The sequence below is a fragment of the Trachurus trachurus genome (assembly GCF_905171665.1).
Source record: "Trachurus trachurus genome assembly, chromosome: 15".
NCBI classification, from domain to species: Eukaryota; Metazoa; Chordata; class Actinopteri; order Carangiformes; family Carangidae; genus Trachurus; species Trachurus trachurus.
In genome coordinates this window covers 5,375,820-5,403,728 of record NC_139906.1, presented here as the reverse complement: position 1 = coordinate 5,403,728, position 27,909 = coordinate 5,375,820, and the positions used below count along the sequence as shown (strand labels likewise).

Here is a 27,909-nt window from a genome sequence, read left to right as displayed (position 1 = left end):
ATATTCATCCCTGGACTCTGGAGCGAACAGAAGACGTCTGCCTGAGGTTAAAGGGTCAGAGATAAAGTCTGGGGGGGCAGCTGAGTGAGCAAAGCCTTAAAAGTAATGAGTAATATCAGTCCTAAAAAACAAACAAGGGGGCCAGTGTAAAGTCTCTAAAATAGAGATGTGGTCATGGATTATTCCATCTCATTATACTGAAGCATTTTCCCCTCTTCATCCTCTTTTCTTCTTCTTTTTTTCCTTATAATTAGGCTATTACTCTGGTCCTCTAAGTAGGATGCATGTTTTTTAGCTTTAAACTGTATCTTGGGTAGGCAATTGATCTCAACCCCTTTATTATCCAAGCATTCCCCCTTTGGAAGAAAAAAAATCCAGCATCAACCGCTGCCGCCTTGTTTAGTAACCGCAGTTTTACATGAACGATCACAGTCTCTGTCCTAAAGTAACCCCGGTGAAGAGCAGCTTCCGCTTTCCCTAAAAACGCTTCACAATAAAAGCCACCCCACGTGTCGTCAGCACGGAGCGCTTTTAATGTGAAGCCGCAGTAAAAAAGCCGGGTGATGACAGAGGTTGATGCAGGGATATAATTAGAAACAGTAACACTGTATTACATGCAGCCTAATTCCTATGAATCCCTTCAGCATGTGAAGGCAACTCGAATCCTGGTTGCAATACTCCCAGCAGCCTATGTATAGATTGTAAATACACACTGCAATAACCATATGGCATCAAGTGAAGTGAGGCCGGGTGGATGGAAAGACAAGGCTATATAGTGCTCATACATTAACATAACAATATGTAGCCTATGCACAATGGTCTTGGTCAAATCAATACAAACTAATGGATGCCCTCCCATACGCACACACTAGGCCTAATTGCTGCTTTTTACACACACACACAAACGCAGCCCATTAGCCTAGGGTTGTCTGGTTTATGCATGTGTGTGTTTCACCTTGACGGGTGTCTGGTGGTGGTGGTGGTGTGTGTGTGTGTGTGGGGGTTGTTTTAGGTGCAGTTCCGCGCGCCTCCGCTGGAGCTTTCAGAGCAGATCTGCCATGACTATGCTCATGCAGCAGCAGCAGCAGCGCGGAGGGATGTGCTGTATCATCCAGGCAGCCCGGCAGACGCTCCGTCCTTCAGTGGGAATCCTACAGCTCCATCATGGCTCTCAACATCCCCGGCGTGGCCGTGATGATGTTCTTCTACCTGCTGGTCCTCGGCATCGGCATCTGGGCTTCCATCAAGTCCAAAAAGGAAGCCAAGAATTGCCAGGGGGATAAGACGGAGATGGCTCTTCTGGGTAACCGGGGCATCAACCTGGTTGTCGGCATCTTCACCATGACAGGCGAGTATAGGCTATAACATGCGGCGGCGGCGGTAGAGGCGCAGCCGACGGGGGGACTAGTATCTCTTTACATCTGCGGCGCTGCTGTTTTCTGTAAATACGATCACCTGCGTTGAGACAAAGGTTTATTTTTTTCTGCCGGCGTACAGTTTGTCCTCGTGTCCCCCGCGCTCTGCTGAAATTACATAACGATAAATCGATTTCCTGTGTCGAGCCTTAATTCGCGTTATGGTAAAAGAAAAATAAATAAATAATGAAATAAAACAAACATGAAATAAAACACGATGTAGCTCGGTTTGAACGATCGTTTTTATAGCTATAAGGAGATTACATTACAAATCCTATTAATACAAAACACGATTTCACGCAATTAGACATTATATAAAATATACATATCCATATATAGGGTTGTATGTATAGGCTAGGCTATAATAGATTGAGCGACAATAAGAGATAGCGGAAGAGTGGTTTTAGACGGATGGCTCAATGCTGCACAACAAAAGAGATCAAATCTGATATACTGATAAGAAACAGACTTTCAAATGAATGAACTCGTGAATACATTAGAAATGAACTAGCTACAGCGAGCTGAGCTACAGCAGTTGTTCATTTCCTTGAATTTAAGCACACCTGTCACAGGCGTGACATTACACGTTGTCTTCAGATGAGCTCAGACTGCTCACAGACAAGATGCGGAGATAAAACAACGGTGGCTTCAAACCGGTCTCGAAGCCTTTGATCACCACAAATACAAATGTGATAGAAAACTTCCTTTACCCATTTACTTCAATGTTCTTTTTAACAGCACAATGATGTGTATGTAGATCTAAAATCCCCCACCTGGATAGGCTACAATAAGGCATCTATTATTCATCCATCAAGTGAAACCAAAGAAAGGAGAACAAATATTTGACATATAAATTGTTTTTTTTTTCGGGAACAGAAAACAGCACAAACGGTTAAAAAAAACAGGAAGCCTTATGAAATTAGAGGAAGTCATATGATTTTAGGCTGATACAGCATTTATAATATAGAGAGGTGTTTTTATCCTTATGCTTTCATTTCCTGTACATTGTGTCTGTCCGCCCTAACCACGTGTGTCAGCTGACAGTGTGCCTCCTCTGGCACGCTCAGTGTTTTTAAGGTAATTGGTCATTAAATTTACAGTAAATTCCTATTTAAATTTAATTCCTTATCAAAGTTACAGTAGACAAGAGGCTGGTTTCTGTTATCGGGTTACAGGCAGGTGCAAGAGTATAGCAGCCAGCCTGTCTGGTCCTGTCCTCTGCCTGTGTGTGAATCTGTGTCTCTGTGTGTCTCTGTGTGTGTCTGTGTGTGTGTGCGTGCGTCTTACAGCTACATGGGTTGGAGGTGGATTCATTGTGGGCACAGCGGAGGCGGTGTACAACCCCACCATGGGACTGATCTGGGCCGTCATGCCAATCACAGCAACCTTGTGTTTCGTCATCGGTAAGACTTCCTTTTAAAGTAACTGAAAACAGAACCAGTAGAGCCGGGGCGCTTCAGGGTCAGTGGTTTTCATTTTCACCTGGATCTTGTCCTACTAAAGCAAAAAATGAGACAGAAAACTCTTGTTATTCTTAGACCCAGCGGGGGAAGAAATGTAAATTTTTGTCCCGAGGACAGAACCCAGCATTTCTGCAGATTGTTAAAATAATCATACTAATGGCCTGGGCAGCCTCATGTGAGCCTGTGAGTAATAACTGTCCTCTGTTTAAAACATCGAGTTGAAACAGGGTCTCGGTCTGAGTCAGTGATAACTTTCCCTCACATTCGTGTCTCTGGCTGTGCCCATCTCAAAAAAAACGAGGATGCTTAGTCATTACGTGGCTAAGACACAATGGGAAACTGACAGCAGAGCGGCCTCTGAAGTTTGCCACAGAAGCAGTCAGCTAAATCGAAACTAAAGACTACAACAGATGAGACTCGACGTGGAGGCCCACTTGCAGCAGTAGTAACGCTTCTGCAGCAGCACAGGATGTCAAAGTGGGCGGTTGAGTGGCACATACTCTCGCTTCAAAGACAAACTTTTATCTCACATCAGCCAAGTAGTTTCAGCTGCCTAAACGTGAATTGAACTTAGAATATAAAAACAGAAGTGAAAAAACAGAAACACTCTTCTTATCAGTAAAAACCGGATGGTTTCAGGGAGCAATGATGAACAAACCCACGTGGCGTGAATGAAAAGAGCTTATGTACTCTGCACTGAGGCTGGTTCTGTACATGTCATTAGACTTGGCTTGGCTTTGTTTTAACTTCTGTTGTACTGACAGGATTTCATATGTCGCTTTTACAGGTAGTACTACGACATAAAAAATTCATCAACGAATAATCTGTTATTCAGCGTGGGCCATTGTTGTATTTCCTCTTAATTTCACATCCACCCTTTCTCTGGAAAGCTCCTGAGAATTGGAGAATTACAGTATGTGGTCAATCACAAAACAGCAACTTGATACCTTTATTTTCTTTGTTAAGTGAAAATATCAAAGAAACACAACAGGTTACACGGCTTTCCCTTGTGTGTGGAGATTAGTGGGAAAAAAAAAACCAACATTCCTGCTCCACGTGAAAATCACATGAGAAAAGAAAGATTTATCCTCTTAAACCCTGATGAACGTACAATGACTAAATGTGGTTCCCGGTGGCATTTGACCGCAGGGGTTTTCTGTTTTAAATGAACAAAGTGCTTTTATTGCTGAGTTTTTTTTTCCACCCTGCTTTATAAAATGAAAAGGAAAAGAGCAAATCACATGTATGTAAGGAGCGTGCTTGTTGCTGGGGCTAAAAGGGGTTATGTAAGGAAAGTTGAACCCATTACAGGAAAACGGTAAATCAACCGAACTGAAAGCATTTTTAAAGTCATCATCAGATCTCTTTCACTTTGGTAAATGTGTCATACACCGAAGTGACGATCAACCTGTTTCTCTGTTTCATCATTGAGGTGGCCTGTTCTTCGCCGAGCCGATGAGAGACAATAAGTACATGACCATGATGGACCCTTTCCAGATCAAATATGGAAAAGTGACGACGGCCGCTCTGTCACTGGCTTCGCTCGTATCAGAGATTATGTGGGTGACAGGGACACTCATAGGATTAGGTAAGAATGTTTCTATATGTACATGTGAGTGTGTGCAATGCATTTGATCCATGCATGTTGACCCTGGCAGGGCAGCAGCTGTCGATCGCAGCTCTTTGCAGAGGTGCTGAGTGAAACACAAGCCTTTCCCTAATTGTACGGTTGGTCTGAAATAACTCCACCGAGGGCACAAGACTTTAAATCACACCAGTAACCACATGGGAATGATACAGTGTGTGGTGGCAGCACATAAACAAACTGCTTTATAATTAAACCAACCGTCAAGGTTCTTATGTCTGCAGCAAGTCAAGTCTTAAATCCACTGTTAAAGATGCTGAGACGTTGACCTTTGCACTAGATTTATGTGCAATGAAAATGTAGGAATTTCTGGTGGAAGCGACTCCTGCAGTTTCAATCAATGGTCTCATATTTTATACTTTTCCTGTGTTTGATTTGTATTTTTAAGTGTTGATCCATAAAAAGATATATTTGTGGTTTAAAGAACCAAAAAAACCATCACAGTGTAGTTTTACATGTCCTCTGTCAGGGCTTCTCTCTGCTGGAGCTCTAGTAACAGCAGGATGGGGAGCCAATCAGAAGAGAGGAGGATCTGAGCCTCTCCTCTGATTGGCTGACTGTTTTCTGAGTGATCCAATAAAAATAAAGTCTAATAGTTCCAGTAAACACTTGGAGAAACCGAATCCTGCAAAGTTGGACGGTGGGTCAAGCTGGGTGGGGTTTAGGGCTCGGGGCAGTTATTGCTTTGTTGTGACATCACAAAGTCACAGAAGTCATGACAGAGAGCTTTTTTTTTAAAGGCTCAGTTTCTGAATACAGGCTGTGTGTGCATTTCTCTGGGGACTGAGAAGGTTGAGTGGCTTTGGTACTTACTTACATAGTATTAAAATACAACTTAGACCTGATCTGTTAAGAGAGAACACATAGAAATCTTTACTTTTATACAATATGAGACCATTAAAGTAGGCTATACTTGCCAATACTGTGCTGTTTCCAGTAGCCGCGGCTGATACATATTGGCTGTAGAAATGTCAATACTTTCATGCTGGAGGTAATTTAGAAAGAGTGCCCCCATTATATACTGGAGTTTGTCCACCAGAGAGCAGTGACAAGTCTATTTTTAAACTGCAAAATATATATAGATATTCGGTCTAAAACACTCATGTGTGTGTGTGTGTGTGTGTGTGTGTGTGTGTGTGTGTACACAGGCGTAACCATGAGTGTGATCCTGGATCTGTCCTACACCGTGAGCATCTGGATCTCTGCGGCCGTGGCCATCACCTACACTCTGCTGGGCGGCCTCTACTCTGTGGCCTACACTGACATCATACAGCTCATTCTCATCTTCATTAGCTTGGTGAGATGGCGCTCTCTTCCTGTTGCCCAATTTACTTCCTGACTGTCCCGAGGGCAGCTATTAAAAAAAAAAACATCAAGGGAATGGTTCAACATTATAGCAACAAGCTCATTTGCTTCGAGTCAGATGAGGAGATTACACAGTGCTTGTTTTTCTATGCCGGGCAGTTAGTTAGCCTAGCTAGCATAAAGCCTAGCTGCCCTACGTTTCCAATCTGTACTATGCCAGGCTAAGCTAATCTTAGGGTCTTGCTTCAGACTCGAGCGGCATCATCACTTTGTTGATGCGGTGTGAAGGATTAGCGGTCGACCTGCTGTTGTTTACTCAATGTCATCATTGTCTGTTCTTAGTGGCTGTGCGTCCCCTTTGCCCTAATGAGTCCCGCTGTGATGGACATAACAGAGACGGCCTACAACAACACCTTCCAATCCCCGTGGGTCGGTACTCTGGAGGCAGACAGAGCGTGGAGGTGGATCGACAACTTTCTGCTGCTGGTAGGGATGGGTGGAAAATAGAAACGCTTTATCACAGCTAGATTCGAAGGTTTGAAGGAGGTGAAGCTTGCGCGATATGTCTCTCGCCCACCTTACTGTGTTTTTTTTTTATATCCAGCTACAGTATGAGGTCACTGGGATCTCTGTTCTTTTTTTCTTATGATTATATATACTTTGTGATCTAACTTGTGCTGTGAAATTGACTGCACTGCAGCTGTTACACAAACAGCCTCCCATAGGTTTCATGTTTGCATCACACATCTGATTTAAACACTGCAAAATCTCAAAATCCTTCCAAGAATATTTGTCTTATTTCTTGTCAAAATGTCTAAATTTCTAGTCAAAACTAAACTCTTTTCACTTAAAATAAGACTCATCACCTAAAAATTTACTTGTTTTTAGATAATTTTAATTTGTTTCAAACAAATTTTCACTTGAAATAAGTAGAAAAATCTGCCAGTGAAAGCAAGTTTTTTCTGCTTGTAATAAGAAAGAAAAACTTGATCCACCTTCAGATTTTTCTACTTATTTCAAGTGAAAATAGGCTTGAAAGAAGTAAAAAAATGTCTTAAAACAAGCTACTTTTTAATGTGATTAGTCTTATTTTAATTATAATGAGATTTGTTTTGACTAGAAATGACATTTTGACTAGAAATAAGACAAATATTCTTGGTAAGATTTGGAGTTTTTGCAGTGAAGGAACCATTTGACTAGATTTGCTATCACTCACTGCCTCATGTTTGCATTTAAAGCTTACTTATTTTTGCTTAGGCTACTTGTCTAGAAGAAGTGTGTGCAAGTATAGTATCAAACATCATGCCTTCACTCTTCAAGAGCTGTTTCCAGAGCAAAGCTTATGTTAACTCTGGTGTCTAATATGTCTTTTCTGTTGAGGTTAGCATGCTAACCAGCTAGCTCACTGTACGCTGCAGTCTGTCCAGAAGATGTAGAGCTGCTCAGAGGGCGTATCATGACCTTTTGCCTTGTAAATACCACCACCTACTCTTGGCACAAAACCATATATGACGAGAGAGAAAAAAAATCAAAACAACCCTTTTAAAAATCCGGGAAACTTCTCTCTCTTTTTTTTTTTTTTTTTGAGCTACAAAGACGTGCAGCTGGGAAGTTTGGTTGGGGAATTGAATCCCTAAAGAGACTCTTTGGCGATTCTTGCACAGACTCTGCACACATATGGTAATATCTGTATCTCAGAGAAAACAGATAGTACCAAGATCTGTTTATTCATGACAGACTCAGGCTGGAGCTGGATATGTCTCTCCCCTCTACTTGTTATCTTGAAAAGAGTTTTTTTTTTTTTTTCACCTTCCAAGGGTTTGGGAAACTTGGGTCTTCAGAACTTCCACCAGAGGACGCTGTCCGCGGCCTCCTCGTCCACAGCCAAGATCACCTGCTTTGCCGCAGCGTTCATCGTTCCCACGTTAGGCATCCCTCCCATACTCCTCGGTGCAGTCGCTGCATCAACAAGTAAGAACAAATCTGAACTTTTGAATCTTATTTTAGCTTATTTGAATTGACACTTCACATCGGTTGGTTGAAAAATGTCAGAAGTGGATGTCACGATTACAGATTTTCTTAGTACGATTATTGTCAGAGAAATAATCACGGTATTACGGTTACTACGATTATTATGCATCAATAAATTTCACAACACTATGAATGTGTAAAATCAAATATAGTCAAAATATAATTTCATTACTAATCTCTTAATATAGGACCAGTTTTTAATCCCCCGGGGGAAGTGTTTGAAATATTTAAGTCATTAATTGTCATCTATACCAAATGTTTAAGTTTATTTTAATATATTTTTTTACAATAATAAATGACACGCTAGTAACGTTAGTAAATGGATCAGTATCTGTGCATTCTCCTTTACTTTGGTGCACATCTGCCGATACGGTTCCAACATAATCTTTTTCAGAAAGTGACGGTATTTAGGAATCTTTACGATCAATTAATTGTGGCGTTTAATACCGCGATAAATTGTGAAAACAAGTAATCGTGACATCCCTAGTCAGAAGCATATTTATAAAGCTTTTGCCCTCGCTCCCTCCCCAGATTGGAACATGACCTCTTACGGATCCCCGTCTCCGCTCGATCGTGGAGAGACGGGACTCGTCCTGCCCATCGTCCTGCAGCACCTCACCCCGACCTACATCTCCATTGTGGGTATCGGTGCGGTGGCAGCTGCTGTGATGTCATCCACTGACTCAGCGTTACTGTCCGCAGCCTCCATCTTCACCTCCAACATTTACAGGGCCATCCTGAGGACACAGGTGAGAAATAGGAGAGGATGAGCAGCAGGAAATAAATAGGCTTTAAGTTCGACAAACAAAATCAGCAAATCTTTTAGCTAAAGTTAAAATGTTTTTAAGCCGCCACGACCTTGAGAAAGCCAACCATTAGTTCACGGTTAGACTATTGCAATGCACTTTATGTTGGCGTCTCCCAGTCTTCCCTTAGTCTTCCCTTAGTCGCCTTGTGCAAAATGCTGCGGCCCGTCTTTTAACCAACACTCAACAGACGTGTGCACATTACTCCTGTTCTTAACTCCCTTCACTGGCTTCCTGTCCTTTTTAGAATTGATTTTAAACTTATAATGTTTGTTTTTAAATCTCTTAACGGCCTCGCCCCATTGTATTTATCCGAGCTCTGGAACAAGCTCCCCACCCAGATGCGTCTCATCTCTGACCCGGGCCTTTTCAAATCCAGGCTAAAAAACGATTTATTTAGGATGGCTTTTAATACCCAGTAGCGCGATGACACTTTTATCTTATTTTATTTTATTTTAACTTATTTGACTTTGCTGTATTTTATTGCTTTCACTGTTTTTATTGTTTTTATTTATTCTTCTTTTTTATTATCACCTGCTGTAAAGCACTTTGGTACACCGAAAGGATTATTGTAAAGGGCTGCACTGCAAAAACTCAAAATCTTTCCAAGAATATTTGTCTTCTTTCTTGTCAAAATGTCTCTTTTCTTGTAAAAACTAATCTCTTTCCACTTAAAATAACCTATAAAAAATAACTTGTTTTTAGATCATTTTCACTTGTTTCAAATGAATTTTCACTTGAAATAAGCAGAAAAATCTGCCAGTGAAAGTAGGTTTTTTGTGCTTGTAATAAGAAAGAAAAACTTGCTCCAGATTTTTCTACTTATTTCAAGTGAAAATATGCTTGAAAGAAGTAAAAAAGTATCTAAAAACAAGCTAATTTTCATGTGACGAGTCTTATTTTGAGTATAATTAGATTTTTTTTTTTACTAGAAATGACATTTTGACTAGAAATAAGACAAATACTCTTGGTAATATTTTGAGTTTTTGCAGTGTAGACTTTGGGAAAATAAAATAGAAGAGTTTTTGATTCTGTTTGCCTTTTTTTTCTTTGTCTTCAGGCGTCAGAGCAGGAGATCCAGTGGGTGATCCGCGCCTCGGTGGTGGTGGTGGGCCTGGCCGGCACATCTCTCACCTTCCTGGACAACAGCGTCCTGATGATCTGGTTGCTCCGCTCCGACCTCACCTACACCCTCATGCTGCCGCAGCTCGTCTGCGTCCTCTTCTTCAACATCTCCAACGCTTACGGCGCCATCCTGGGCTGCGTGGTGGGGATAGTGCTGCGGGTGCTGTGCGGGGAACCGGTGCTCGGCCTCGACCCCGTGCTCAAATTCCCGGGATGCACTCTGGTGGATGGCGTCTACATCCAGCAGTCTCCGATCAGAACCATCTGCATGCTGTCTGCAATGGTGGCCATCTTGCTGTTCTCCTACCTGGCGTCCGTGCTCTTTAACAGAGGCCTGCTTCCTGAGAAATGGGATATTTTTAATGTGAAAGCCGAGCATTCATCACAAACACAAGGTGTTGCCAAATCGAACCAGAAGTCGAAAGAACAAAACGAGAACAGTGAAGCGTGTGAACCGATGTTAGAGTCGACGTGTTAAGTAGGAAAAATTATTTGAAGTACATGTTTCATCTGTTTTGACTGGTTTGAGAACAAATGTATGTATTGTGTAATGGCACACTTTTAATTATAGTACAGTATATTTTGGTTTTGTATACTTTTATATGCAGCATAAATGGAAAAAACATCACACATATGCTCTTTGTTATAAGAGCTCAGAATGTTTTCTGCAATTTTATGCAGCATTGATACTTTCAAGCATTGACGGATTATAAAACAATGGACCCCAGGGCACAGACACACGACAAATATATTAGAATTAGAGTGACGCAGGGTTGACAAATTTTTGGAGGGTTAGCCTCACACTGGTTCCCTCGGATTATTACATTGACTTTTGGATTGGTTCAGAAAATTAACAGTTTAATAGAGCCGTTTGTTCACCAAAGAACACTAACTTCATGATATTTGGAGCCAATGTTAGTCTGCTACACCACAGTCACAGGACTTCAATGTTACTACCACTAAACTTCTAACTAGGCTCTTACCTTTTTGACAAAAGATTTTCCTCTTACAGAGTTAGTAACAGTTTGGGAGAGTGCCAGTATAAACATAACGGGACTAAGTAGATTTGTTTTTAGGTTCGATGTGACAACCTTTAAATGACCCCAAAAATGTAACAGGGCTTTTTTAAGAGATGTGAAAGCTTGAATAAACAATGCTGGTGCATTCATTGACGTAGAATGTAGTCATGGAATAAAAAAGTTAAAATGTCTTGGGTTTGTGTTACCATAGACCTTATTTCAGTCATCTAAAACAAAAAGACGCATTAGTTTGACAGGAGGGAACCAAAAGTGCTAAAATGCTACAATGCTAATTTATTTCCAAGATTGTAGGACTCAACCCTGCAGCACTCAGATAGGAAAATTAAAGAATATGCAATTGGATCAGGGGCAAAATGAATGAAATGATTAAGAGACATCCCTTCTTTTGACCAAGCTTTTTGAATTTAAACTCAATCACTGCCATTTACTACAGAGAGTCTGGTTTAGGGGCCCCTGGCTGCACCCGTGCCTGTGCCTGGTTGGCTCATGGGATGATCCATCCATGCTTCAAAAGTAATTTTATATTTGATTGCACACCATTCTTCTTTTGGTTCGTTTGGTCCTGGTTTTATTGCAGCTTCAGTATTTAAAATAAAACAGCGGTTGTCAACAGTAAAGTATTGCTAATGTTAAAAAACCAGGAACCTCACCTGTGGTTTGATTAATGCTGCCGACATGCTGCTCAACAATTGGTGAATAAATACAGAGAAACACCAGCTGGACTAATTTAACAGGCTGTTTTGTGCCTTGAGGGCCCATTTGATTAAATTATGTTGTACCCAGAGCTGAGTTAAACAGATAACATGGAAGCAAAAAGGGCAAAGTGACCAGAAATATATGTTTAAAACATGCTTTCTTGCACTGCTTTTAAGATACAGATACCTTATTTCCATCTATTTAAAAAAAAAAAAAAAAAAAAAGGTATCAACTGTTGGCATAATTAAGCAGTTAATGGCTTAATGACTTTAGATTAAATAATAGATTCAGTTAATTTAGTGAAGACAGAGATCTTTGTGTTTTAAAATATCTAAATCTGCATGGATATATGGCTAAACATGGATATAATCAGTGTTAGAATTAAACCCTTAATTTGCTTCAAGTCCATAGGACTTAACCTGACTTCATGTGTCCTATGAGCTTATGATGACACATAAAAATAACCACCCTCTGTTACATAATTCAGCATGGGACTCTGTGGCATGTCCGGTAGTGACAGATGTCTGGACAATCCCTCCTTCCCTCCCTCCCCCTCTCCCTCCCCCTCCCCCTCCCCCTCTCCCTCTCCCTCTCTCTTTTCCCCCTCCCCCTATGTCTATGTCAGTCTAAGTAGAGCAACAATATATCAGTGTGGTATTATATGAGGTGGCATCTCGCTGCTGACTCGTGCCAACAGCTCTAGTGGAACAATCGTCCCACAGGACACAGCGACGCAGGCCCGAGATAAAGGTCTTCTATAATAAGACCACACAAGAGGACGCTGCTCCGGCTGCTTCCTGTGTCCTTCGTTTGATAGTTGATGGTTAAGTCGACGATGAGGTTCAGAATGCAAAGTCTAAATGTGCACTAACAAGCTAGTGAATGTGTAGTGTTGGATTAATAAATCAATTTGCTATTATTTGAGTTGCAAAGCATCAGAATGACATTAGTTATATGATCTTCTCTATGATTTTTTTTCTTTTTGTTGTTGTTGATGTTGTTGTTGTTGTTTTCTTTGCATGTTTAATTAATTGACGTTTGTTTTTGGAAATTATTCTGGTAAATGCCTTAAATTTCACTCATGTTGCTCTGCCACCAGATCAGATTTCAGTGGAGAGTTTCATGATTGTTAAAATACAGTTTCAGGGGGATTTTATAGCCCTGTATGTATTTTGGCACAACAGTGTATTGAAAACAATAATGAGTATTTTCCTATTTAATCTTTGAGTTGCTGTGGAAAACATAACACTTACATCCATTCAATTTCAAAACAGAATGAACAGTGACATTACAGCTACTAACTGCACAAGCCCTGTGCCTACTGTTGTGTCTGCATTAGATGCACCGCCTAAGAAAAGGTTTGTGCATCGTGATGCTTAAAAAATTTTTCTTTTCCAGCATTTGTAAAATCTGTTGTCTTTGTTCTCTGTAACTGAGGTAAATAAAGACAAGTCCGAAGAATTTTGCTTGAAGCAATAAACAAAAAAAACTAAACAAAACAAAACAATACAAAAAAAAAGGTTGTAAAAGGAGATGAAATGTCAAACAGGAAAGAAATGATTTGGCTTATTCTGTCAGTAAAAAACGGATGCACTTCATGAGCGGTGACTTTTGTTTTTGTTCTGGAGGGAAACGAACAGTTCGCAACTTACATGCTGATGTTATCTGTTATAATTCTCTTCTGCTGTCGGATTACTTGTATGTCACATGTTGTCAGGGGCAGGAAGTGTGGGAGTGGATGGGAGGTTTGTTCACAGACAAATCACAGCGCGTGGATCTAGTGACACCTGCTGGTCAATAGGTTGTAGCTACAGCAGCGTTTTTAACAACTAGTGTGACTCACGTTTTAGTTTAGACAGCAGAGGAGGAGGAGGAAGGGCATAAAAAACAAAAAAAAAACACTTTAAGTTCAGTATAGGAGACAACTGCACAACTTACCATGAGGTTGTGGGGATTTGGTGTCTTGCTCATGGCAGGGATGCAAACGGGTCAGGACCAAAAAAGAAAGGAATTGTCTGGGGGGGGGGGGGGGGGGCTCACCATTAACAATATCACAGAAAAGTCTATTTCCAGTAGTTCAACCCCAACCAAGTATTGAGTGCATATAGATGGACAGTTTTCAGAAAGCCAACATTTCTATATTAAAAATGCTTTAAAAAAATAAAAACCATTGCAATATTTCAATTTTGGAGATACAGATTTTTAGGTCTTCACTGAATGTTAGTCATAATTATTACTATTAAAATAAACTGAAGAAATAAAGACATGGGATTTAACATCCCATTCAGTGTGTAATGGACATATAGGCCGATATAATGTGTTAGTTTCACTTTAATTGAACACATTCTACATCGCGGAGGCGACGTCTCTCCTTCACCTCTGAAACGGGGCAGAGCTCCGTGGAGACACCTGCCTGACACAGCAACGGACATGCACGGGGGGGAAAACGGCGGCGCCGTCGCACCGAATGCACGCGGATACGCGCCGCTTTGGGTAACGAGCGCGCACGTCGCGTCTACATTGGAGGTGAATAGGAAGGCTCTGGGACTGATTGACTGTGGACCACCACCAGTCTGATCAGGTCCATCACAGCACAGCAGCTGCAGCACTGCCCCGCTGTCACATGACGCATATCAGCGCAATCTGTTTACATTAAACCAACATCAGGAGAATAATGAGAATTATGATTAAAAAATATATATATTTGTTTCGAATTTTGGCCCCTGGATCATGATTTTTTTGGGCGCATTCTTGGTAAAAAAAAAAAAAAATCCTCTAAAAAAAAGACAGTTGGGATGCATAATGTGTCTCATAACAGTATACTGTGCGTCACGTTATCAGCCCGGAACTCGCCTCATGGACCAGAAGCGACGGCGTTTGGCCTCAGACGTCTCGGACTTCCAGAGCAGCTACAGCAGCGTTGTGACCTCAACCATGGTTGGTGAGAGCAGAAATGTTGTTGTAGGCCTGTGCATATTCTCATTTGTCCAGGTCATAGTATTTCAAAGGAGGTTAAATCGAAAGCAACTGGACTTATACTGAGTCTCCACACCAGATAGTTGGACCAGTCCCAGCCTGGTCAGATGCTACATGAACTGATGAAGCCTCTTGGATGAGAGGTGAAACGTCTTCCTATACTTTTTTTTTTTCAAAGGAGGTTAAATCGAAAGCAACTGGACTTAGTTATAATAAGTAAATAACTAAGTCCAGTTGCTTTCGATTTAACCTCCTTTGAAAAAAAAAAAAAAAAAAAAAAAATTGTTGTAGTGAAATTTTTTTTTGAAACGAGTGAAAACGAGCGCTAATTCGCGTATCTCGCGTATCTCGCGTTTGGTTGCGCGTAAAAGCTCGCGCGAAAAAAAAGCGTTCCTCGTGTTTGAGTGGGAAGCCCCTTTGGGTCTTCCCACCAAACACGATGAAATAGACGAAGACGCGAGGGTCCCGTCGCCATAAAAGAATCGGGTGTAGCGTCGCAAAAAAAAAAAGTCGCGTCTACCGCGTCTCGCGCCTAATCGCGTCTTTGCGTCACGGCCTTTTACACCGCGGACGTAACGAATAAACGGTGACGGTGTGAACGAACAACATAGAACAGGACCAGACGTGGCGTTGTTTCCTCTTTTCACCGACAGCTCCACTCTCCCTTACTTACACTAACTACTGTTATTGTTGAGGCCAGAGGATTGTGGGATTTGTAGTTTTTGACCAATCGCAGGTTGTGCTCTTTCTTTTTTGTGATTTTCCTGGTTCACACATGTTTGTTTTTTTTAGGGGCAAATGCGAGCGAAATGCTCGCCCATGGTGGGCATACGAAAATTTAAGAGCTGTCTTATTTAAGTCTTGAACACAATAATTCAACAAATTTAAGACATTTTAAGGCCTAAAAGTGTGTAATGGACATATAGGCCTATATAATGTGCTATAACCAGAGACAACCATGAATGAGTTCGCCTCAGTTTCACGTGATTGTCACTGTCAGCCTGTTAGAAAAACATTTTACTGACCCCAGCTGAGACCCCCCCCCCCCCCCCCCCCCCCCTCTTCGGATCTGAACGATTCACACAAGTCACCTAATTGGTCATGAAAAAAGCGAGTTTCGCTTTTCGGCGCGCTGTTTGCATCCCTGTCATGGGCACTTCACTTCCTCTGTGGATCAGACAGTGTACTTTGCTCATCACTCAGCTCAGCTTCATCCTCTAAAACGGGACAGTGCATGTTCAGTGAGGCTCACACTAATGAATATTCTCCCTCGATTAACAAACATGATGTTCAACTTACAATTGCTTTTCCCGGGTGTCTCCCTTTTTTCATTTTAATATGATAACCATCCAAAAAAAAGAAAGAAGAAGCAGCAAATATGATAATATCAAGCAAACAGCACATTTAACATTATTTCATATCTAAAAACATTCATTCATAATACACAGGGACAGCATATATGGTTGAATCACACAGCGTTGCCTATCTATCATAGGTCTGACACGTGAAGATTGTGATGCAACAGTTATTAGCAATTTCAAGAATGACGACACATCCTCGAATACATTTTTACATCATCACACAATTTATTTTCCACATGTCAAGTTTTAAATATTAACATTAACATATTAACAGCCAGGGTTTGAGGTGGAGTTAAAGTTGACAACAGTTAAGTGTATTAAATATCAGATCAAACCTGAATCAGTTAGACCACAGCAGGTGTTTTAGACAGAAAACATACCAAGTAACTGTAAAGTCCAGTTTGTATTTCACCTTTCCCCGGGTTCTCCAGAAACACCCACTGGGCTCTGACCAGTTACATCCAACACGAGTGAAACATAAATTAAGTTTATCATCACGATGATCCGGAGCTGAATTACCTTTCCAAGCTGCACCACATGATTCTTAAATAAAGAAATAAAACAGCAGAGATCTTGGTTGTCACACACACGAAAAAGAAAACATGAGCACTTGTACATATTTCCCTCAAAACATGTGATTTAACACGGCTCCCAATGAAGTTTTCAATAATAAAGGTGCAGTTTGGAGCCCTGTGAGGACGTGTGTGCGGTCTGACCTGCAGCTACACGCCGTCTCTGACGTTTGAGCAGATACAAGAAGAAGCTGTTTAAATGTTGCTGCTTTCAGTCACTCATACAGCTGTGTGCTTGTTGTCCATGCACAATGTGTTGTCCTGTTGGACTATATGATACGACTTATCATCAGTACAGAGGCTTGTATGGTTTTGAATATCCACATCGTCACATCAACGCCAGAGAGGCGAGTCAGCTGCACAGCAGAGCACATGTACAGACTTGTTTGTTTATACCCTTTAGCAGTTTGAGTTTGATAGTGACTGAAATTACATGAATTCAAGCATCACAAGGTTTGGGGGAGCAGGAAATTAACCCGATTGATTTTAAAAGCATTGAAAATCAAAGGAGGTTGTAGGTTTGGTGTTTACATTTGATAAAAGACTTAATCTGTCCCATCACTTGATCAACAGACCAGGCTTTTTTTTTTTTCTTTAACACTGCAAACCTGCTTTAGGAGTTGCTAGATCAAAGCAAAACAACAAAAAAATCCATTAAATGGTGGATTTTTGTCAGTTTACCCTGACACTGTCCTCTTTTCTTCTCCAAGCTCTTATAGAAGACGAGGAGAAGGTCCATCCAGCGCTGGAGATCACGAGGGTCCTGACGGTGTTTGCGCTCCAGGTTTGTTTGTGGGGTCGAGAAGAGATCCTTCGTACACAACCTTGTTCTTGATGCCGTCCTGGATTATCCTCTGCTGCACGCGAATCTTGGCGTTGTTCATCCTGCAGTAAAACCTGGAGACACAGGACGATAGAAGGACACAGGTTTCTATTAGAAATAAAAGTAGATTAATAAAAAAAAAAGAAGAAAGAAGTGATGGTCAGTGTGTGAAGACCTACCAGGACCCGAGCGTGGTGAACATGAAGCCTGCGAATCCGACGTCAAAAGACCGCTTCACCCGACCTGCAGACGAAAGCACAGACTGCTGCTGAGAAACTGCTGAGTAAAACAACTTCTACCTGTCATTGTTTTTTGTCTTTTATTCCAAAATTATAGCTTTAAAAAGTTTGTATTTTTCACAATAGGTACCGTAGGTAACGTATCTATAGGCTAGTGTTTCAGAACTCAAAGATGAACCTCTGAGTTTAATTTTATCTGCAACAAATGTATAATAAAACTAATCCATGAGTTTTACTTGATGCTAAATTGAAGTCAAAATCAAGACTGCATCATGTCTGAACATCCCATGTGTCATCAGGCTCTATATGGGTCAGTGAGGAATAGTGCATCAACAGATTTCATATCCAGGTTGTAGCTGCAGGTTGTGCACACAATTACCATTTATTTAAACCTGTGCTTTTGCTTCAATCTCAGCCATCTTGAGCACGGACGGTGCTGTGTTTGCTGTGTTTATTATAGAGGCTCACCTCACCCTCTCATACTGTGGACAGGACAGACTTCCAGTGATGGTTGCAGCATAATTCATTTCAATGGATGTTAAAGATTCAATATGGGACAGGTAAAAAACCACAATCACAAAAAGGAGCAGTGAAAATGACCCACATAAACACACACACACGCACATAGTGTTCAGATTCAATTAGAAAACTCACTGGTGGCCAGAAAGTGGAGCAGGCCAACAGCCAGTGAGCCTCCAGCTCCGTGCAGGATGGCCTCTCTGGCACAGGGAGTCTTCTGGACGTCCAGGATCCCCAGCAGCCTGAAACCCTGAGGCGCAGAAGTGAAGAGTGAGGACTTGCATTAGGAAAACTGTAATACACTGAGTTGTGACTGTTTTACTGGAAAATGTGTGATATTTTGTGAGTAATATGCATAATATGTGAGCCGAATTTTTATGAAGCGCAGAAGGAGGGAGGACTTGCATTAGGAAAACTGTAATCAGGGCCGTTGTATAGGGGGGAAAGGTGATGATAATTCTAGGGGCCCAGCACCCAGTAGGGCCCACAAAAAACCCCAGTAGTCTAATCTTTGACTGAATTATTCTGCATAAGACCCTGACTAATACTCATAGTAATGCCGCATTAGCATCAAAATAAAGTAGGCTGAATAAAAAATGATAATACATACGTAGTCTAAGAAAAAAAGTGGAAAAGTCAGGGGCCCACTTTAGTATTCTTTCAGGGGCCCCAGAATTCCTAGCTACGGCCCTGACTGTAATACACTGACTTGTGACTGTTTTACTGGAAAATTAGTGATATTTAGTGAATAATATGTGAGCCGAATTTTTCTTTGAGACTAGATGTTTTGGAAAAGCCTTTTAAAAACCTGCTGTGGCATCATTTCCGTTTCTTTGGCTCATGATACCATTTTAATCGTCAGTTTTTTGAACGGGATCAAAGTCAAACCATAAAGGATTCAACTTTCTAGTCTCTCTGCTTAGCTACAACACGGACGTTTAGTTACCTCGATCGTCTTTACACGGTAAAATCTATAAATAAATCAACATTAACATCACAGCAACAGTTTGTGGAAGTCGCTAGCTGCTGTTGACCTTCTAAAAAAACACAACTGGACCCTCCTTCTGTTAAAAAACACGTTTCCTGGTTGAGTTTAGTTTAGGTTCTTACCTTGTTTTTGTTCTCCTGCTCTTCTTCCGCCATTTTATCACCTATGTGGAAATAAATAAATAAAATTAAATACAAAAATATTCAGTTTAGGACCAGTTCACCTCAAAAATACACATCTTGAAGAATTTTCGTAATCACATTGGGTTCGGGTCCGTTCGCTTTAGACCGCCGACCGGAAACAGCGTTCACAGCTGTATAGTTCCGACCAACATTGCCAATAGGCCTACGTGTATTTATCGCTCACAGACAAATTAAATAATAAATCGATTTCTGTTAATTCATTTATTATTGTTATATAATAATCATGGCATTCGAGTATTTCTCTCTCTTTTTTGTTAGATTAATAGCCTGTGTTTCAGTTTACTCAGCTTCAGCAGAGTAAAACAGGAATATTGCAATCTACAGTGCTGCAGCTGTTGTTAAATTTGTTTATTTTATTCATTTTAAATACAGGTTGCAGATTAACTTTCAGCCTATGTGCGTATTTCTGCTTCTATTATAACAAACATTTCCGCTACGGGATCTATGTTTTAAGTTACGTGCACGTGAACTGAATTGTTACAGCGTCATCTTATCCCATTGATAAACCGCATCCTCTCGGGATCAAAGTATATAAAACAAACCACATCAAACAGGAAGCCAGTGTGTCACAGTGATCCCACACTGATAAAACAGGATTACTTCCTGGGCAGCAGCAGATTAGTAGCTGACAAACCCTCATCCTGTTTACATGATGGAAATTATTTCCGAATATAGCCTATTTTTGTGGCTAATAGGTTGGACTGTCACATATTATAATGAACAGAATGTATTAACATAAAACTAACATGTAGGCTAGGATCTTATACAGTTTCCTTATAAGTGTGGGATTTTTAATAGCCTAGGGAATTATAATTTAATTCTTAGTAAATTGCTGCTTCATTTCAAGGCGGAATAACGCTTCTCTTCAGCCTTCTCACACTTTTACTAATCATTTTAAATAAGCTAGGCTACAATGCAGTTTGTAGGAACATCTTTCAAGCATTAAGGGGAAAACTTCTGTTCCCATACCGGGAGTCGAACCCGGGCCGCCTGGGTGAAAACCAGGAATCCTAACCGCTAGACCATATGGGACATATTCAATCGAAGTCACGCGTAGGAAGCCATCCATCAATACAGTGACACCAGACACTCAACCTCTGCATCAATACAGATAAAACAGGTTTAGTTAGGTATCGTTTACAATGACCAGGCAGTGAGGGCTGTGACGACGCCATCTGGTGGTCGTATTAGAGCAGTGGTTCCCAACCTTTTTCTTAAGGGACCCATATTTTTACCATTGAAAACTTTGGTGATTACAACATATTTCTTCAGAACTTGTACTTTTAAAAACATCATTGTGTTTTTGTAATTTTACACAGGTTTTTTCTCATTGTTCCATGCTGTTTTTCAAATTCATTATGACTGATATTGCCCTGCTGTATATTATGTATTTCATGTTTTAAAACTGTTGATATTCAATCATCTATTGATATATGCCTATAATTTATTTGTTTATCTATTTAAATACACGAATAAATGTTTAATGTGGCCCTTGAATTTAGTTGATTTTGTCACATATATGAATTAAATGCTTAGCCTACTCATTTATTTAACATTTTAATTACATTAAAATTATTAAACCCCTTAAAATCAAGAGAGCTTCGCGACCCCCCCTAGATCTTTGGCGCCCCCCAGCACCAGCAGCCTCAGTAGTGGACAAATGTAGCATCTACAACATAATGTTAGAGATATGAAAAAAACATATTCATGTAGCTAATTATTACTATGACTAATATCTATCACTTGATTTTGTAAAATTACAGACCAGTGTGGATCATGAGTTTAATTCCTCCTCCGTCCTTGTAAAACTTGCTCTGTAAGTGACTCAGAGACAGATTAATCTCCTGGGTAGAGATGAAGGTTAAAAAGGTCCTATGATCCATCCTTCAAACAAAAAAAAGGTAATCAAGGTCGAAGCACCGTGACATCCAATATGAGCCAGTATCATCCTGGATACCAGAGCTCCTCTCTCCTCTGTGCTGTATAAAAGCCGGAGCAGAGCGGTCGACCTCAGCACACCTGCTGCAGACACCAGAGAGGTAGGTCCAGTCCGGCTCAGACACACCAACAACCTGGTCATTTGTTTGATTTATCCGAGTTATTTCTGTTTTTCGTGTGAATTTTGCGTGTATTAGCTCAGCTGCAGTGTGGTTTGTGGTCTCTGGGTTGTGTTTACAGCAAACAGTGAGACTGCAGTTGTCCATGTTAGTAAGTCACTATCAGCTATAGCAGCCTTTAGCACAAACACTCCATCATTGTTTTCTGTGTGACTAAAGCTGATAAGAATTGATTTGAAATCGATAAGATTTTATCAACATGGTTGGGCAGACATGACCACAACTTCTGTTACAACTAAGTGAATGACATGCAGGAAACCATGGAGAATGTGAAATAACCAACGTGACACCGTCTTTTGGTCATTGTTGTTGTTGCAAAGACACCTCATTGTTCATTTTTCCTCTCTTGCAGGATGATGACTGTACAGGTCAGCAGAGTGATTCTTCCCCTGATGTTACTGGGAGCCCCTTCCTCCCTTTGGCCCCTGGCTCCCGCAGGTAAATGAGACAAGATAATCAGATGAAAGTTCATATTCATCAAAAAGAAAAAGTCCTCCAAATTCAGCTGCTTGTGATTTCACACAAAGATCAAGTAACATTTAACCTTTATCAACATTTCTTTTGACCAATAATGGCCTTCAGCTATAAACAACAACAAAACATTTTTTATTGTCAAGAAACTCATCTGTTAATATAAACATATGGTGCAGGTTGTTTATATGCTCTGTGCAGAGACTTCACATTCCATAACGTCTCCATTTTCATCTTGATGTTTCTCTTAATAATCCTGATGTTTTCACCAGGTTTATTTAAAGCAGAAGTAAGCGATCCGGTCGTTTTCGCTAATGCTGCGTTCCAGGCAGGCTTTTGAAATCGTAAATTACAGCTTCAAGTCACAACTTACGACTTTGTAGCGTTCCAGGCAACCCACTCGTGTTTTTCCGACCTGTTTTACCTGTGAAAGTCACTATAACGGCCACTCGTAACTTCCGACCCGTGAACTCGTACCAGATCAAACTGATACAACTTCACAGGACGGAAAAACACGAGTCTACGAGTTTCCTTGAACGCACCATAACAGTCCTCGTCCCTACGTCGCCACATTCACGGCGTCCCTTGGCTGCACACACAGCCCTGCATGCCGTTCTCTCTCCTCATTGGATAAAAACTGTAGGATACGATAAATGTTTTCTCTTCGGCTCAGAGCAGAGCAGAGTGACTGACAGACCCGTGTTTCAGTCCAAACACTCTATGTAAGTGATTGCTGTCGGAAGATATAACTATTTAAGACTTATATTAACACAAATATATCACTTACTTCTGCTTTAATATAAACATATGTTGCAGGTTGTTTATATGCTCTGTGCAGAGACTTCACATTCCATAACGTCTCCATTTTCATCTTGATGTTTCTCTTAAAGCAGAAGTAAGCAATATTTTTGTGTTAATATAAGTCTTAAATAGTTATATCTTCCAACAGCAATCACTTACATAGAGTGTTTGGTCTGAAACACGGGTCTGTCAGTCACTCTGCTCTGCTCTGAGCCGAGGAGAAAACTTTTCTCGTATCCTACAAGTTTTATCCAATGAGGAGAGAGAACGGCATGAAGGGCTGTGTGTGCAGCCAAGGAATGCGCCTGAATGTGGTGACGTAGGGACGAGGACCAATAGATCCATGACGAGGGCGGGGGCTGCTAACTCCATCGGCTGACAAGAAGTTATGGTGCGTTCAGGGCAGCCCGTAACTCGTGTTTTTCCGACCTGTGAAGTCGTACCAGTTCGATCTGGTACGAGTTCACGGGTCGGAAGTTACGAGTGGCCGTTATAGTGACTTTCACAGGTAAAACAGGTCGGAAAAACACGAGTGGGTTGCCTGGAACGCTACAAAGTCGTAAGTTGTGTGTGGAGTTTGCATGTTCTCCCTGTGTCTGCGTGGGTTTTCCTCCGGGTGCTCCGGTTTCCCCCACCACTAAAAACATGTCGGCTAGGTTAATCCTCCAGTCAGCGCCACTGACCAAAGGCACTGGCTCATAATCTGGAGTTGGTCCCCGGGCGCCGCACCGTGGCTGCCCACTGCTCCTCAGGGATGGGTTAAATGCAGAAAAAGAATTTCACTGTACTAGCTGTATATGTGACCAATAAAGTACCTTTACCTTTACTTTTTACCTTTAAGTTGTGACTTGAAGCTGTAATTTACGGTTTCAAAAGCCTGCCTGGAACGCAGCATTAGCCAAAATGACCGGATCGCTTACTTCTGCTTTAATAATCCTGATGTTTTCCCCAGGTTTATTTAAAATGGAAATTGAATGCTTTCATGGTCATCGTGCAAATGCACATGAAGTAGGCTAGTCGTACTTTTAGAATGAGTGTCTCCTCAGGAGTACATGCAAATGAAATAAGTACATGATCAAAAAAAAAAAAAAGTTAATTAATTTTAAAGTGTTAAAGAAAATAGGAATATTTCTAAGACTCTGCAGCAGCTCTCTCTGTAATAATAATTAATGGTTAGCTATTTGTTATCATGTACTGTCAGTGCATTAAAGTTAATGTAGTGGGAGAGACTGGGACACTCAACAACTCAAAAAGAAGTGTGTTGATAAAAAAGGAAAACTACATATTAACGTTACACATAGGCCTACTAAATTGTCCTTGACATGGGATACTGCCCATGGGATCCCCACAGAGTTTCAGTGTGTGACATATTTCAACCAAACTGTAATGGATTTCTGTCAGCAGTGGCCTTCCAGCTGCCGCCCTGCCAGCTGATCAACCAGACGGTGTCTCTGGAGAAGGAGGGCTGCCCCAAGTGTCACGCCGTGGAAACGACAATCTGCAGTGGTCACTGCATCACCAAGGTATTCTGGGTATATTGGAGTGAAAAGGAAAGGATGGACAGCCAAAGAAAAAATAACAACAAAACAAAACAAAAATGGCTACAAATTCTGATAAAGCAATATTTATTGGATATAATAATATTGAGTTTCAATTCATTACAATTACACATTATTACAAGTCTTGTTTTTAATTTAGATGAAGTGAAAACATAGAAATATCAGAGTGTCATGAAAAGATGGTAAATTGATAAATGAAAAAAAAAATGCAAGAAAAAGATTGATAAAAAAAAACAGATTATTAATAATTATTCTGTAAATAAAAAGCACTGGCAGGTTGAAAATATGTGTTTTCATATTAAAAATATGACCTTTTATGAATTCAGCTTCTTTCATTAAACTGATGGTTTAATATGTTTTGTTAATTCAACCCAATGTGAACAATCAATCAATTATAAAGGTAATTGGATGATGGATTAATGGTGAAAAACAATAGCTCATGGAAACAATGACATATAGTGTACATGCAGTACCTTCTCTGTGGCTTTATACAGACATTAAGCTTCACTGTTTTAAGAGGAAGTGCTGATATCACGGTGTTAAATCATCAAGTGGAGTGACAGACACGTCATCTTTAGGGGTCTGTCATATGTTCTCATTTTAAAAGTCTCAATAATTCCTTAAAACAGCCAATTACTGCAGTTTTTTTTTTTTTTTAGCAGGAATAACACATTTGTAGGGACTATTCCAAATGTGAAATGCGATCCTTATCATTTTTGTTTCTCTCCAGGACCCTGTCATCAAGACACTGTTCAGTAACGTGTACCAGCATGTGTGCACGTACCAGGACGTCTATTACAGAGCGTTTGAACTTCCCGACTGTCCTCCCGACGTGAACCCCATCGTCACCTACCCCGTGGCTTTGAGCTGCCACTGCGGCCGGTGTGCGATGGACACATCTGACTGCACCTTTGAGAGCCTGCAACCGGACTTCTGCATGAATAACATACCTTCCTACTACTAGTCAACACAAGACAGCACGATCGACCAGAACATAGTGTAGAACTGTCCAGAGTAAATAAAGATCATCACAATTACCAGGGCAATTATGTTTCTGTTTGATTTGTGGCTGAATGTGCACCATGCGCCAAAGACAAAACAAGTAGAAGAATCGTTTAAAGGGATAGTTCACCCAAAATTCAAATTTCACTCATTATCTACTCACCCTCATGTCGACTAAGAGCTGTGAGAATTTTCAGAGTCCTCCGTCCCTTCTTGTCCATATAATGGTTGTCAATGGATACCAACTTTCTTTGTCCAAAAAGACACACCAAAAAAACATCCAAATACCTCCATTCTGCTCGTCTGTAATGTCCCTCTTGTATTGAAGCCCCGACATGAGAAATTGTTCCGCCGGTCAGTGCAAATCACGAGAGATTAGCACTGACACAGGAAGAGCAGTGAACTGAGACACTGGGAGCTTCCATTACAAACAAGCTTAAAATATAGACTTATTTAATTTTTTTCGGAACAATTTCTCATGTCGGGGCTTCAATACAAGAGGGACATTACAGACGAGCACTATGGAGGTATTTGGATGTTTTTTGGTGTGTCTTTTTGGACGAAGAAAGTTGGTATCCATTCACAACCATTATATGGACAAATACTGCTGCGTGGACCCCCCCATAACTCAGAGAAGGTACGGAGGACTCTGAAAATTCTCACAGCTCTTAGTCGACATGAGGGTGAGTAGATAATGAGTGAAATTTGAATTTTGGGTGAACTATCCCTTTAAGTCTCTCTGGGAAAATGCAGTGTTGGGATCTGTACATGTCTTGACTCTTGTCTGTGTCTAGATTAGAAGTTAAAACAGTTTCACGCTGATAAAAGCTGCAAAAAAAACAAACTCAGTCAGCTTAACTTCCTTCCCCTGAATTTTCCCTTGCTCAATGGGGAGGATATTTGTCACGAAATCTTGTACCACTTCCAGACAATGACTCACTCTGGTGACAAGTCAAAGTCTGACCTGAGACATGACAAATTCTCTCTATGTTCTGAGAAATAAGATTATTTTTTTTTAGAAAAACAGGAAGAGACAAAGGGTTTATCAACAATTTCCTTGTTTAGTAGCCTATAATGCAACACAGATGTTTTCTGTGGGAGCACAATTTGGATATTTTGGGTAAATCTTAACTTTAGAACAGTGGCTTAAAAAAATATACACATAAAAACTAATGTGGATTTTAACTTGCAGAATTGCTGCAGCAGTTGAGGATTTTTATTGTTTATTTTTGCTTGTAAGTCAAATGATATCTCTGTCACTGTTCATCCTGCAACAACACACAAAGGCCAAAAACTTGTCTACAGCTCCTTTCCTACTGAAAACAATCAGAAACAAGTCTGCAAGAGGACTGAACCTTATTAAAGTGACAGTCACCTTACTGAAGGTATCACTATGCCTTGCTTCTTCTGCAAGTATCAAAATGATGACAGGCAGGGACAACACTGTGTAAATAAGTAGCACCAAAACCAGAATGGCCACAATTCGGCGTTTTTCATCAGGGGGGACACTGATGGCTGCACACAGAGCTTTAAAGGTCCCAAACAGAGAACATGTCAACAGAGGGAAGGGAAGAAGGAAGAAGCCAACAAGGATGATTTCCATGGCCTCAGGATGAGTCACAAAACTGAAGGGTAAAACAAAGAGAAGAGGAAGGACCCAGGCCACGACACAGACCACAACAGAGGTCTTGATGTTTCGTCTGAAGTGGTACCACAGCGGGCAGGCGATGACCAAATACCTGTAATACACAGACACAGAAAATGGTCAGACAAAGAAAAGCTACACACACACTGATAGATAGAGTCGACTGATAGCTACCTTTCCAGGGCGATGCACACCATGAAGGAAATGCTGGTCATCAGACCATAAAGGTAAATTGAAATTAAGGTTTTCATGATGATGTCATTCCCAGGTTTTGCCACATCAACGATCATGGTGCAGAACTGAATGATGTCAGAAATGAGAAGGTTGATGATGTAGATCGGAGCCACGTGATCCTTTCTGACCTGCAGGAAAACATTGAGAAGAGTATAAACACAGTGGTTGGAAACATGTTCTGCTGAAAACTGCTCTCGTATGAATTTGTCATCAAACTCTTCCTCAGTCATGAACTGAGTTCTCACCAGAGAGTAAAGTTGATAGATGGCCACTAGTATCAGTGGCAGGCCGATACTGATGATGATGCACAACACCACGTCCCTGATGAATAAACCTTTCACAATTTTGCTGATGATGTCGGTGATTTTGCATTTGTATTCGGGCTCAATGTTGCTGTAGTATTTGTCCACTGAGGTGTTAATGGGGAAATCTTCCATCTTCCTATAAAATCTGTCGTTAAAGAGAAGAGCATGTTTTTTTTGTTTTTGATAAAGAGATTTTATTTTATTTTCAGAACTTACTTACAATTATGCATGTAAGCATATATAAATAAAAACCAGAATAAAAACCCCAAATTAAAGGTAAGAGAGAAAGCAACAACATATCAACAGATTAAGTAATATATGTCTTTGCACACAAACATTTCTTGGCATAAGTACTCCGGAGTATTCATCAGTATCAAATCTCATTTTTTGGTGAACTATTCCTTTAATTAAAGGTCCTGTGTGTAAAATGGGGGGAAAGCGTGATATCTAGTGTTATTATTAGCTACTGTATATGTATAGGCTGAAGATGATGTGATAGGGTCCTATTTTTAGGCTTGAAGATCATATGAGCACTCTTTTTGACAATACGGGATACTTGGTTGTATCT

The 27,909-nt window shown here is 40.7% G+C and overlaps 4 protein-coding genes across 5 annotated transcripts; 2 read left to right on the top strand and 2 right to left on the bottom strand.

The window, feature by feature from the left end:
* Positions 1 to 1,082: 1,082 nt before the first annotated feature.
* Positions 1,083 to 12,970, top strand: LOC310998061 (high-affinity choline transporter 1-like). Its single transcript, XM_083987944.1, has 8 exons — positions 1,083 to 1,348; positions 2,705 to 2,818; positions 4,311 to 4,466; positions 5,672 to 5,820; positions 6,171 to 6,314; positions 7,646 to 7,799; positions 8,391 to 8,608; positions 9,726 to 12,970. Exons 1-8 carry the CDS (start codon positions 1,165 to 1,167, stop codon positions 10,266 to 10,268), a joined length of 1,662 nt encoding a protein of 553 aa, XP_083844070.1. The 5' UTR covers positions 1,083 to 1,164; the 3' UTR covers positions 10,269 to 12,970.
* Positions 12,971 to 16,066: 3,096 nt separating this feature from the next.
* cox20 (cytochrome c oxidase assembly factor COX20) lies at positions 16,067 to 19,300 on the bottom strand. 2 transcript variants are annotated; one of them, XM_083988480.1, is made up of 5 exons: positions 19,265 to 19,300; positions 19,127 to 19,167; positions 18,152 to 18,266; positions 17,438 to 17,501; positions 16,067 to 17,332 (listed from the first exon to the last, which is right to left on the bottom strand). In XM_083988480.1, exons 2-5 carry the CDS (start codon positions 19,157 to 19,159, stop codon positions 17,188 to 17,190), a joined length of 357 nt encoding a protein of 118 aa, XP_083844606.1. In that variant the 5' UTR covers positions 19,160 to 19,167; positions 19,265 to 19,300; the 3' UTR covers positions 16,067 to 17,187. The 2 variants fall into 2 exon arrangements, with proteins under 2 accessions (XP_083844606.1, XP_083844605.1); XM_083988479.1 differs by having other exon boundaries at positions 19,127 to 19,297.
* Positions 19,301 to 23,918: 4,618 nt separating this feature from the next.
* LOC310998644 (gonadotropin subunit beta-2-like) lies at positions 23,919 to 25,119 on the top strand (the record flags this gene model as incomplete). Its single annotated transcript, XM_083988803.1, has 2 exons — positions 23,919 to 24,119; positions 24,886 to 25,119. The coding sequence occupies 2 exons, from the start codon at positions 23,919 to 23,921 to the stop codon at positions 25,117 to 25,119; spliced, it is 435 nt and encodes a 144-aa protein (XP_083844929.1).
* A 1,294-nt stretch (positions 25,120 to 26,413) lies between these two features.
* LOC310998642 (G-protein coupled receptor 4-like) lies at positions 26,414 to 27,473 on the bottom strand (the record flags this gene model as incomplete). Its single annotated transcript, XM_083988801.1, has 4 exons — positions 26,414 to 26,425; positions 26,533 to 26,896; positions 26,977 to 27,164; positions 27,282 to 27,473. 4 exons carry the CDS (start codon positions 27,471 to 27,473, stop codon positions 26,414 to 26,416), a joined length of 756 nt encoding a protein of 251 aa, XP_083844927.1.
* Between the last annotated feature and the right edge of the window lie 436 nt (positions 27,474 to 27,909).